The 13,855-nt window shown below is 37.1% G+C and overlaps 1 protein-coding gene across 1 annotated transcript in view; it reads left to right on the forward strand.

Annotated features, from left to right (window-relative positions):
* CLSTN2 (calsyntenin 2) overlaps positions 1-13,855 on the forward strand; it is a gene marked incomplete at its 5' end in the record, with an annotated part of 84,240 nt that overhangs the window by 49,659 nt on the left and 20,726 nt on the right. The window contains one exon of the mRNA XM_010286522.1: positions 9,700-9,862. Within this exon, the coding sequence (XP_010284824.1) occupies positions 9,700-9,862 (163 nt within the window). The remainder of the gene's footprint in view (positions 1-9,699; positions 9,863-13,855) is intronic.

Genomic DNA, 13,855 nt, shown 5'->3' on the forward strand with positions numbered 1-13,855 from the left:
TAAACCACACTGCATAATAAATATCAGAACTCAAGGTATTCTAATTACATAGTCTATCTATATTTTCTTAAGAATACAAAACAAATCTTTAGGCTGTTTCCTAAACAGTCTGTGGAAATTTGTTTTTTTAAGTGAAAGTAAATGTCTAAATTGTATAAACATTAAGCAGAAGAAAAAACATGCACTAGATGGTGAGTAAACAGTCAAAAATATCAGTTTGGAAGGATTGTGATCAGTTATGTTCTTCTTTGCACATAGCATTTACTTGAGTATGTGAGAAAATCCATTAGGTTTATACTCAACATGCTGTACTGAATATTTTATATTGAAATACTTGTTTTATAAGGTATACAAAATATAATCTTAAAGCAATCAGCATTAAACTGCGTTATCTTTTCAATTAGTAAGGTTATAAGGACAAAGAAGTGCTTCCCAATCCTTAACCTCCAGTTGTTCTGTTTCAAAACGTACTGTCATGCAAAATGTCTTCTGCTTTGCTTGGCTTCCCAAATAAGGGGTCAATATGGTGACATCTGGAGATAGTTTTTGGGCCATTTGTTGTCAGGGTTTCACATTGTTTGTCTATGGGTGTGTAACTGGTACCTCATTTAGGAGCTTGGACTTGCTCCACTGTCAGTAGAGCCTTGAGAATGAGATTCTTGTGGCTCTCACCTACCTTAATATGATCCCAAGAGGTTTCTCTTCCTTTTCTGCATGCAACCAGAGCTAGGGAATACAAGCTGGGTTTCTAGTTTCCTCACCGAAAGTCCTATAAGGAGGCAGTAACTTGCTTAAGAGTTGTGTAAGGAGCAGGGGGGGGTGTCTCTCTTTTGCTTCTTTCTCTGGTTAATGTTTTTTTTAATACTTAGTTGAGGTTCCAGAAAGAAGGGATTATTTTGCATAGTGTTCAATCACCTTTATTCTAAGGACTAATCATACACAACTGCAGAATTACATGGCAATCAAATGCATGGATCAGAAGATACGCTGCTTTAAGGTCTCTGCAAGCTAGTTTTAAAAGTAGTAAATTTAAAACTCAACTATAGAAGAATGTTTATTTAATTTTCCAAACTCTCTCCTGATACGTGAAGCTGATATAACATCAGCATATGTACTAGAGACATCCAAATTCTGATACAGATAGCAGCTATGGAAAACCTTCCTCACAAAGGAGTACAAATTACTCCATGTAACAACCACTACAGCTAACAACTGGAAGAGTGGTTGATGCTCTAGTCTTATAAGCATAAAAGCAATTTGGCTTTTTGTTTGTTTGGGTTTTTTTTCCCTTCACTGCCTGCCACCAGTCTGAATTCAGGAACTTGCTCAGAGACAATTTGTGATCAAACTTGAGCAGGGCTATGCAGGCTACGTTTCAAACTACAAGGTTTATGTGGAGGTTAAGTATGCAACAGTATTCTTCTGGAAAAAACACTGAACTTGTAGATTGTGATGATGCTTTTCAATGTATCATCTCTTAATTTCATAATTATTCTTTTCCCTTCTACAGTGTATTTTTCTTCCAGCCTGCCTTAGTTACCATATAGACGCTGTAGCTGTTGCCACTTCAGAAGCAGAGCATACTGATTTTACAGACCGGAAAAAAGTGTCATGTGAGGGAGCTGCTAAAGGATAAATGTGGAAAGGGAAACCCAAAAAGATTATTTTTTAAAAACCCAGTACGTAATATCAATATTTTAGAGCTTTATTTAGTTTTCTGAAGAGGTTGTGGAGATATTGGGGACATACTTGCAATCTGCACAGCTCCACTTAGTGGTCAAGAATATACTCACCCTTTGCCACAGATGTTTTAATCCTGTTCAGTGTCAGTATTCCTTAGGTCCTATTGGATGTATTGTACACCTGTTAGGTGTAATGAAACTGTCTTTCAGAACCTTTAAGTTGGTTGCCTTTGAGCTCCCTGTTTGTATGCAGTACAGTGCTTTCTCTCAGTGTTATGGAAATATATCAAAAATACATAATGAATATATTTTTATATATTAAATACATAAAAAATTTCTATCAAAGTATATTGGAACCACTTAAGTGTCTGTTTAGCGTCACCAACAGAAAAGAATGCCAACTTGTATAAATTTTTACAAAGCTCTTTCAGAAAGTATTTTTTAAACTCAAAAGAATACCCTTATACCCCATCCAAATACCATCTGTGTTCTGTGTTCTGAACAAGGGTAATGGGTGCCGTGCTTTGAAGCAGATTTACAAAGCACGTGGCTGCTTTCAGAACAGGGCAGAGGGTTTGATCTGGGTGCTGTAACTGAGTGGATAATGCTAATGCCTTTAAGCATAAGATCAAAGGGAGATTCCCTGCATTTGTTGTCCTCTTTAGTGAAGTGAGATAAAAATGCAGAGCCTGAGTTGTCTCTGCATGTTTACAAAGTTTTCACAATGATGACCTCCATCAGCTCTATCGAGACGTGCATGCAAACAAGGGAACCGTTCCCGTACATATTCTGTGCAGGAGCATGCAAAGGATTTGAGGTAAATGTTTTGCTTGCCAAAAGACTTGCAGATTAATAAATATGGTAAATGTACATCCAAAGATAATGTGTTGCTGTTAATAAAATCATAACAATTATTAATAATATTAACTATTAATTAATAAGCATTGTAATAATTCAACCTCTTAATGAAGATATGATGCACTGCAACTCTTTATTAGTGGAAACAGTACCTTCTTCGCCTTCTGTAGACTTTGCATTTTTCTAGACGGGCACAACCATTTTTGTACAGAAACGGTGACACACTAAGCATGACTAATTTTCTATTACGCACCTTTATAAAAACATGCAATTTGTAATCCCGAGTGTACTTCTGACCTCCTTGCAAGCAGAGGTAAGCATTAGTGTTCTAACTGCTTGGGTACTGTAATCCCTAAGTGAATGTGGTTCTTCCTTCATTAACGATCCCATTTTACTATAAAAGAATATAAGAGCCTTCTCCACTATCATGTTGATTATAGAGTAGCCTAAATGTTTTACTTACTGAAGTACTACCAAACGGCAGAAAATAGATCTATTGAGAGGACACAGAATTCAACTGCAGTGAAGAAAAGACTGCTACTAAAGTGCTCCATGGTCTTATAAACAGTTACAGTTCTGTAAAGGGCAGTATATCTTGGAGTGACATTCCAGCAGACGCGCATCAGTTAAGACAGGGTGATTTATATTCTGTGAGGTTAGGTTGAACAAATCAAGTGCACATTCTTTTTTCAATTTAAGTTACCTCTGTTGATAAGAATTCAGTTGTAAAGTGAATTCTTTCCATCTTAATGGTTAATGGAAATCACACTTAGAATTTTTCCATTAAAAGAAAAAGAGAGGATGAGATTTGAACACCTTTGCGATTTTTGTTTGTATCTTTTATTCTTTAATAAGCTCTGTGTTTGCAGATTTAAAACACATCTAGTCTTTTGACAGAGATGGAAGTGTTGGTCAGATTGGCCTCACCAGCCCAGCTATTTGCAGTGGCTACTACACTCTTCTTAATAAACCACTGCATTTTCAAGTTTTTAGCACATAACCTGCTGTCAGTAGTCAATCTCTTCTTCAGCCCAAGTACACAGAGAGTCTCCCTCTGAGGAGATGCACTAGCCCCATCAGCATTTCCTTTGGCATTTGACCTTTGGGCACGAGCACCACCACAACACAGCCGACATTCTGACCTAGGGTTTTGGGGTTTTTTTCAGAATATACTAGATAATTTCCTTTCATGTGCAGCTACTTACATTTGAATCAGTTAATAAAACTGGAATTAAGCTTAATTTGCCTGAGAGTGTGTGAAAGAATGTGACCCAATCAGCTGACCGGTTTGTTAGCAACATAGCTCGCCATCTCTGGAAGTGTTCAAAAACCGTGTGGATGTGGAGCTTCAGGACATGGTTTAGGGAACATGGTGGCGCTGGGTTAATGGTTGGACTTGATGATCTTGAAGATCCTTTCGAACCTTAGTAATTCTGTGATTCTGTGATATTTTAACAAAAACAAAACAGAAAGGGGGTGAAAGGACAAGGATTAAAAAAAGCTCCAGTAGTATTGAATTTATTGTTTTCATATCAATTAATATTTAAGGTGCTGTAATAGATTAAATGCATGTGAAAAGATAAAATGCTGAAACTCATAGCAAGGGGAAAAAAAGAGGTACTGAAAAAAAAAATATCTGAAAGACAAATGGAAGGGCTGCATATCAGAGGGATATAAGAATGAGGGCATTATCTAGAGGATAAATTCCTCTATTGCTGCTTGCAAATACTTGAAATGAAAAATCATTTCACAAAAGAAAACTTGGCTTAGCTCAAAGTTACCACTCTGCTGATACTAGCCAAATCACAATGAAAGAAAAGATGGAAAAGAGCACTCCAGTTCGATTGAAAGCGTTTTAGCATTTTCACATGATATTGTTACAGTTTTTACGTTCACCTTGTTGTTTGAGTTTTTTAAATTTTATTTTCTCTTTTATGTCTGAAGTATGTCTACAATGAAATATCATGACTGATGAAAAGCAATAATTTGGGATTTTTTTTTTTTCCACAGAGAATTTAGGTTCTGAGGTGGTTTATTTCTAAAAGAGAATTTTAAGAATCTGTTTTACAGAGCAGTTCTGGTCTTATTCTTGTAAGCATCCCAGTTCACATCAGTAGTCAGTAATTTAACAGAAGTATTGTGAAGCTGGCACTGGGTAAGCAAGATTACAACAAAGGAAGCGGCAATGTCTGTAGGGCAAAGCAAGTTTTCAAAGAGGCCATGCTTAGCCAGAGTTTGTTCTGCCTCCATCAAGGTATAGCTTTTCCAATAGCATGAAGCGCATTTGGAAAAGGACTTGTCTTCATGTTATGTAGTTACAAACACCTCTGTACTAGAATATGTGCACTTTCTGCAGTCCATTGGAGTAGCCAGTAGCTGTGGTTCTGACATGAATGCGGGTTTTATTCCCCAGACTCTGTATACTTTTACTTCTCATCACAGCTGGTGTATAGAGTATCTTCTAATCTTTATGTGAAAGGAGTGCAGAGTTAAAGCACTTTAAAAAGTTAATTTGTCATCCTTTAAAGAGGATCCGAGTCATAAACATCCATGTTGCCAGCATCAATGACAAATGACATCCAGTTTTTCAAAACATAGTGGAATGTGCATAAATAATGTCCGTATAACCTCCCCCAAATATGCCATGGTAGGAGTTGTCTATGTAAGAAAGTAATCATGCATCAGAGCATGGCGACATCTTATGCACCTTTCAAGAACTTTGGAGGGGTTGGTCTTTCTTTTTCAAAATATGGCCAGAGGAAGACGGTGGTAGTGTTGCTGCTGTACTTCATTGCCTTGTGGTTACAGCAATCACCTTTAAGATAGCAAATCTGAATTGTAATTCCTGTGGCTAAGAGGATTTGAACATCTTTCAGAAGAATGCCACATCAGAGTGACACTGCTTCCCTTCTGTCACCTTCAGTACAACGGTGTTTATGGAATCAGAATCGTAATTTAGCTGACAAAAGACCTCCGGAGGTCTCTGGGCCAACCTCCTCCTAAAAGCAGGGGCAGCTATGAGCTTGGACCAGGTTGTTCAGGTCTTTATGCAGACAGGTCTTGAAAAACCTTGAAGGATGGAGCCATCACAACCTCTTTGGGCAGCCTGCTCTACTGCTCAACTGTCCACATGGTGAAATGAAGGCTTACTTTATCCAGTCTTGTGTCAATTTATGTCCACTGTCTCTTTGTCACAGCATGCACCACTTTGATGAGCCTGTCTCTGTCTTCCTGGTAACTTCTCCCTAGGCACTGGAAGGCTGCTGTTACCATCCCCCTAATTCTGCCCCACTCCAGGCTAAACAAGCCCAGTTCCCTCAGCCTCTCCTCATATGGCAAGAGCTGGCCATTTTGTTTGGTCCTCCACTGAATTCACTCCAGTTTATCAAAGTATTTCTTGTATTCAGGGGTCCAAAACTAGGCACAGTATTTTAGATGGGGTCTAATGAATGCTGACTAAGGGAGGGATGTTGAGAGGTTCAGGGCATGTTAAGACACTACACATGTCACTCTCTCCTTTGTAGTGGAGAGAGTGACATGCCCTATTTTTTAGAGCTGGATTAAGGTGCTTTCTTCAAACAGCCTGTAGACAATAACAGTTCAGAGCACTTAGGTAGAAAGAAGGAGTTTGGGTTTTGTATCTGCTCTAAGTAGTGCTATTTACAGTAAGTAGAGAGCTTCTCTTGCCTGCCTTTTCTTCTGGTTTTTTACTGCTTTTTGGTAGATGTTTGAGTGTATTCTGAGAACGCTTCCTCAGCGAAGTCACACAAACCGGAAAGATGGAAGTAATATGTGCTGTCTTGGCTCTAAAGTATGCACTGAGGAGCACTGACGGGATGTGCAGAGCTGTTTGCACGGTCAAACTCAGTGGTCTGCTGAACATTACTTACGGGACTTTCGGGAAGCTAGTCAGAGGGTTGCGAATACGCATGGCACCTCAGTATTGAACTGAGGCACTGGAACACTTCTCGAAGTACTAGTTCTCTTTGTGTATCTAGCCAAACAGGTGAATGATCCATCTTGTATGCCTCCCCAGCTGACCTGAGGGAGGCTAAAAAAGCTGTAAGCTGTAAAGTGCTTTTTCTTATGTGTGCATGCCTAGCCCTTATGTACAAGGCCATAAAAAGAGACATTTTGCAGACCAACGAAGTCTGTTTCTAAGCACCGTGTGCTTTCTCAGACCAAAGTACATTGGTTTCAGGCCATTCCTAAGCATTCCAATATAAACCAGAAAAATCTCTGACATTCTTCATCAAAAGATGCTAAGAGGCTTAATGTCTTGGGAAGCTTACTTCATAAGATTTATATTGAGTCTGTTTTCATCTATTTCATAAAAGCATATTCCAATGCAATGGCTCATAATCAACACTAAAACTTCAAGCTTATTAATTCACTGTGATTTGATTAATACATTTTAGAGGCAGACTGACAAGATAGAGTGATTAGACCAACCTAGCCATTGAGCAATCTTTGAAATCCAAGCTTACTCATCTGTAATTTTATCTCACTAGGATAGCTTTATAAATTAGATTTTAAAAAATAAAGTTCTTACTTGAGATGATTAAAATGTCTCTGTTTGCCAAACTAGTGTATTTTATAATTTTATTTTCATGGCTTCGCTGTAATCATATTACATTCCATTGCCACTGTGGAATGCCTGCAGGGGAAAAATGGACTTCCTATGTTAAGAGGGCGAAGAAGGCGTCTGAAATGACAGCATAACAAATTACACTCCACAATTTTTTATTTCATTGTTTTGTTGCCTGTGAAATGGCCAGGCATGAAATACTACCTGCTGCTGAGTGGCTGGGATGTCTTCCAGAGTTTTAAAATAATTTTATTGCTTCCCTGTAGAATATTTGGTTTTATACTGGGACCCAATACAGATACTTAAAGATCTTTTGGTAGAACATGCATGTGTCTGTGTACCTAAGCTGTACTGAGATCGTATGACAATTAAGCAGCGGAACAACTTGAGTGCTTTTGAAATCTCAGGATGCACCAAGCTGAGACTTTAAGAGCCTGAATTCTCTTTAAAATAAAACTTGTGTTTATATGTTGAAATTTAAGGAAAAGCATGCAAGTGACGGTTTGAGAACTTCACCAAGCTGTCTGCACTTGCACTATCTTATGTTCCAGAATGTATCAGAAAAAATACAGGTTAATAAGTACTTTGTCTAGTGTGGACATCCGCATTGTTCTTGGAAGCACTGGAGCCCCGTTGCTGGAGTTTTGAATTGTGGAATTTATGTAATCTTGTGTTTCCAGAAAGCATTTTCCTTGAAAAATGTAAATTCCCTATTGGTCAGTCAATAGAGTAATCGGACTAGCTACACATTCTCGTGCTCTTTGTGTATATGATGTCCCAAAATGTTTGGGTTTGCTATATTAAAGTGCTCCTGCTGTGGTTAAATATGAGGAGGATTGCTTACTCCTTTAATAGCACTTTGAGGCATTCCGAGTGGTGAAGTGATGCAGCTTAGGGTTGCAAAACAGAAATACTCTGGAAAGGTTCTCTGAAAAGTGTCAAGTATTAACACCTGTAGTTTTTGTCATGCAAGGTCTCTCAAAATCAGACACATCGTTAATTTTGTCTTATATGAAATGTCTGACACGTGGCTGTGATGCATCGCATTTTAATGATCGGGTTAGGAAACGTGGCTAGCTGGTTTTCCTTGAAAGGGTGAACTGCATAATACTATTTGTGATTGCTGTTTGTTCAATAAAGTTTTCAGTCTTCCAATTTATTTACTTTCAATTTGGGTTTCAGTTCATTTAACCTTCAGAAAAATGGTGCTGTCTACTGCTTACAACAGGCAGGCTCTAGCAGCCCCTTGCTGCATTTATCTCTTGCTGTGGAGCTACGATGTCTGCAGTAAAAAATGTTTCCGTTTGAAATAGAAGTGATTAAGTTCTTGTTGAAATGTCTTCTGGAACAAAACATTAGCTTTTGCTTTCAAAGGGTGGATATTGCAGCAGATAGCAGTTAACCTGGCCAAGGACAAAGTGTTATGTTTAAACATCACTTTTCTGCTTGCCTCTACGAAGCAGCAAGGATATCTGCATTCAAGTGCTTCCATTTTTTAATACATCAGAACAAGTATCTCTACAGAATTGAAAGTAGCATGATTGTAACTATTGCTTTCTTTTTAAAAACATCCCACCCATCCTACCAATTTGCTGTGATTTATTCCTTTGAACTTTTAAATCTGAAAGATACAACAGAGGAAGAAAGAATTGGGCATGCATTGGTATTTACACACTGGACTTCTGTCTTCGGAGGCACTGATTCATCTAGGTGTACATTTCTGAACTAAAACTGAATTTGACCATCTTGCAGTAATCCCTGGGTTGTCCAGCTCAGAAATTCATATGAGATTTGACACCGATATTGTCACCTAGAAAGTATGTTGTGACTGTGGCTGTTGCTTTTCAAAGCTGATGTATATCAGTGAAAACATACAGCTCCTCATTTTGCTGACTATCTGAGAAAAAACTCAAGGCCAAAAGATAGAGCATGAAGATTTTAGTCTCCTGCCCAAATCAAGTAGACACAGACTTCTTGTCCCTCTGTGTTTATACAGAGCACAACAGAGGACCTTCGAGCACTACGGAGGTCCTGATGCATTGCATAGGACTTTCTAAGTACTAATGCAATAAGTTAATAATGACAATCGAATCAAATCATTGCTAAGAACTCATCAATCTAGTGAAGAAGTGCTATATATTTTTGTAATTTGAAGTTAATTGGGATCCCCAGTCACTATGCTGATACATCCCAAGTATGCATGTCTTACATACGGGTCTGTATTCTCAAAAGTCGATATAGACATTAAGTAACTAATATTATGTATTAGCAAATGTGAAAATACAGAGCAAATACCAAATTGTCTGATTTTTCTATTTTAACCATGTCTTCTTTTCACAGTCTTTTAAGATGCCTCTATTTATCAAATATATCCTGCAAGTATACCACGAGTATTTATCAACATTGTTTTAACTTTCATTAATTTTAGTGATGTATATATTGCAATAATGTTATTTTTTTCTCTGAGTGGAATTTGAAAACAGTACAATTTTAAAACTGTATGGGATGTAAAAAATAGTCACCTGAAAATAAATGCTAATTAATATTTTTCTCTTGCATTCTATCTTTCAGATTTGTGATAAAGAATGGCATTACTACGTTGTCAATGTCGAGTTTCCTGTTGTAACATTATACATGGATGGAACAACATATGAACCCTACCTTGTGACCAATGATTGGCCCATCCACCCTTCGCACATAGCCATGCAGCTGACAGTTGGTGCTTGTTGGCAAGGTAATAGGACAGCAAATAGTAGACAGTGGAATTATGAATTCAGACCAAAAAGAATCTTACCTGTCTCACTGATTTCATAGGAAATAAATTACTAAAAGGTTGATGGTATAAAATCAGAAGTAAATCCAGAGTGAATAATGAATCAAGTCCAGGTATAAAAGGGATGGGACATTAACAGGCTTTGCCTTTCCATCATCTGAATACAGTCTGTGTATTCAGTGTGAGAGATTGTCTTCTTTACCTTTTGTCTTCACATCTTTTGGTTCCCTTGTTCTCCAGCTTTAAGCAAACTAAGTATTAACGTAAAAAACTCCAGCTATCTTCTTTCAGTCTCTGCCTCAGATTTTTTTCACAGCTCCTGGCTGGATCCTGTGCTCTTCACATTGGTTGTGTATCACAGTAATTCTACTAATTTAATCAATTCACTCTGTTATAGACCAAATGTAAAAGTGAGAGTAAAATAAAACCAAAAGTCATAACCCCAGAGCCATATTTGTATGGGCCTTTGCTTAAATATTAGTTTTTCCTGTTTTCTATCCTTTATAATCCCGCTCTTCTCATTCTTTTTTCTGGTCCTTATGCCACTGTTTCTTTTTCTGTTCTCTGCCTTACACCTGAGGCGGTCCTCTTTTTCTGCTCATCTGCTCTCGTAAAGTTGTCTCCATTACGCTTCCGTGTTGATTTGCTATTTATGCGCTGTGTCTTGTTTTCATTTAAGACAAAGGGAAGCAAACTGTATAATTAGGAAAAAATGCTTTAACATAGATTGTGCTTCTTCTCCCCTCTTTAATGTTGGCTCACTTTCTCCATTATTACCTTGTTTGCCAGTTTGATCTCTGCTCATTTACGATATGTTATCTGCAAAATTCGGACATCTTATGCATGGCAGAGCTGTTCAGTATAAATAGTGTTAGAAGGAAATCTTGGGTTGGGTTATGAACAGCTTGGGGTAAAGATCCAATCTTTGTTTTGATGACAACATGGAGAATAAAGCCACACTAATCCTAAAAACAAGATTTGATAAGTTTTGAATATTGATCACTGAGGTAGGTATTATGATAGCTAGCTAATCAGCATGACACTAATCCCATATATTTGTAAAAGTATAGGCTGATGCTTGTCTAACTGGTATTTGCATGTGTAGGCTTCCATCTTTATAGGATGAGCTTTAGGTGTATTGGAATTTTTCATTGATGTTAAATATATAACAGAATACATTTATTTTTACTCTAAGGTGTTAATATTCTGAGGGAATGTTACTCCTTTTTTAGCTAAAAATACATAGTGAAATACCTATCAAAGTCTTCAGAAACCAGAACTTCGGTTTAGCTGGTAGTTTACTGGCATGAATAGTTGATAGATGCCAATTTGATTTACATGGATTTTCTTTTAGTATGACCTGTTTTGTTTTTTTTTTTTCCTATGTAGTTTTGGTGTAGTATTTTAAAATCAAAGTTCCAGAGTTAACAAATGTAGATGTAATTTGTGAATGGAGTAAATTCAGTTCTTTCCAGACATGAGCAAATGCCATAAAGACTGTGAGTAATCATTGAGTATTGCCTTCTGAAAAATCAGCGTATGTCAGTAGCCATGCTAAAGAAATTTTATTATAATCCCTTACTTCATGTGCATTTCTAGGTTCTTCTGCATAGGTCTATGTAAATATTTTTGTGCATTATTTATATTACTTCTGCCTCTTAACTTCTTTCATTGTTTTTTTATCACTCTCTAATAACAACCTTTAGGGTTGGGTTTTATTTCCCTAAAACTCTCATTATCGGTGGGAATCCACTCCTGTCAGCCCTCACCTGAATCTCATGTTAATCATAATGCAGGTGCCAAGTTTTGAGAACTGGAACATGCACCGTATAAACAAAATCTATGCCAGTTTTGCCACAGTGCTGCATCTGTGGGTTTCATCTGCCTCCAAGGCACTTGAATACAATAAGAATAATCTTGTCTCCTTTGCATCTTTGTCTTTTTATCTCAAATTGTTAGGAGTGAGGTTAAGGTAAAATTTCTCATACAGGCTCACAATAAATTTAGACCACAGACTATATTTAGTATTTAAGCTGTTAAACAAATGGAAAGTTGCAAATTTTTTCAGACATTTTTAGCTTTGCCTTGAATAATTTAATGGCTTAACCAGTCAGGATAAGATTTTTTTTTTTTTAATCCTTTTTGGTTAAACACCTGATTTAAACTACTGAAATTTTACCTATTGCTGCTGTCAATACTTACCTGCAAGATTATGTTATTGCAATTTTAATAGTGTGAGAATTGGAGCTCGTCAAAAGTAGAAACAAATTTTCTACCTCATGAAAATGTCAAGATTTAGCTAAGATAGTGTGCTGAAGATTCTGACAAATTACCATGTGTCAGGCAAAAAGGTGAACTTTTAATGCTTATATGTAATAAGATTTCAAGATACTGCTTTCGGCAAAGCCTATCTTTTGATAAGTTTGTTTTGATCACCTCAAACTATTTTAAATGAATGGTGTGGGAAGTCACTTTGTTAATAGGATTCAGCACTCTATTTCAGTCTGTCGAATTGAAATTATTCAACATATAAAACCAATCTATTCTGTTCAAAACATTAATTTTCAAAATCCATGTATTTCAAGACAAAGTGGAGCTATCAAACAAATAATTTGTCTATAAATAGTTTCAGTGAAACTGTTAACGGGGTCTACTTAGAATAATACATTTTGGCCAGTGAGAATAGTCTAAACCTTTACATTCTCAAAGCATTAGTAAACTGCTTTACAACCATCTGTGATGTACTCCAGTAAAAATATGTGGTGACTTTGGTGTCATAAGCCATTCAGGGATGTCCTTGTTAAGAGGATACGATGAGTTTCGAGCTCTGGTTTGCTCAGACTATTTCCTTCCCTTTTCATCAAAGCACTGGCAGAATAGGAACACAAGCTCTAACCTCTTCCTTCGGAAAGGACAAGACTGATTTTTTCTGTCTTTACTAAACCATTTTATAGTTCTGACTCCACAGTATCCATTTATCAAAGTCAAATTATTTGAAAAACAATCTTAACTCAGACAACTAAATGAACCAGAAGAAAGAACATTCCCTTTTCTTAGCACATCAATTCTGATTTGCTCACAGCAAAAAGTCAGTCATCATGACTGTGGGGCACCTTAAGAACTGGTGGGGAGCAGGAGGAGTATATTTAGAGGGCAAAGCAAAAAATCAAGAACAAAAAGAATTGTAATTCACTCTGTTAGCAATAATAGGAAAATCTGCTACTGCTATGAAGGATTTACACTTTCATATACGACAATTTTCAGTTCTGGTCTGGAAACTGTTCTGCAATTCTCTTGGAATCTGAGAATCCTCCAGGTGACGAGGCAAGTGACTCTTTCAGCCGTGGTCTTTTCATCACTTACACTGGTACTCATCCTGTGGTTACATAGCAAGTATCATGCTTGCACCTCCTTATCTTTCACAGAGCTATATCATGGAGGAGTCTCAGGCACAGGGAGAGAATTCTTTTCTTTGAGGTTAATAGATCCTATTATTAATATTTCAAGTCCAGAGTAACTCTTTTCTGACTTTTATAGCCTTGTTTATAGCATCCATTATGAAAAGTTAGGTTAGTTTTTATTTCTACCTTCAGCTGTTCAAGTGAAATATAAAAGCTGTTTAAGTTCAGTGCTGATCTCCTGAATGTAATATGAAAACAAACCAAATATGCAATCTCTCAGACTTACATGAAAAATTTAAAATTTAGCCTCTGATGTGCTTGCTGTCCCTTTTGCATCAAACCATTTTTTTTTTGACATCAGCATTCCAGTTGCAGTGGGCAAGTCTCTCCTACGTCTTTACCCGTGCCGTGGCAGTGTAAAAGGCAAGTTGTTTTTTTCTGATTTTATGCAGTATTTCTTTAAATAATTTGAGTGGAGTGCTAGGACTCTTCTAAAAGGAGGAAAAATTAGCCTTTTCTTGAACAGCAGAGCCTTGCCTAGGTAGCAAAGAGG

The sequence above is a fragment of the Phaethon lepturus genome, unplaced genomic scaffold (assembly GCF_000687285.1).
Source record: "Phaethon lepturus isolate BGI_N335 unplaced genomic scaffold, ASM68728v1 scaffold27144, whole genome shotgun sequence".
In the NCBI taxonomy this organism is placed as follows: Eukaryota; Metazoa; Chordata; class Aves; order Phaethontiformes; family Phaethontidae; genus Phaethon; species Phaethon lepturus.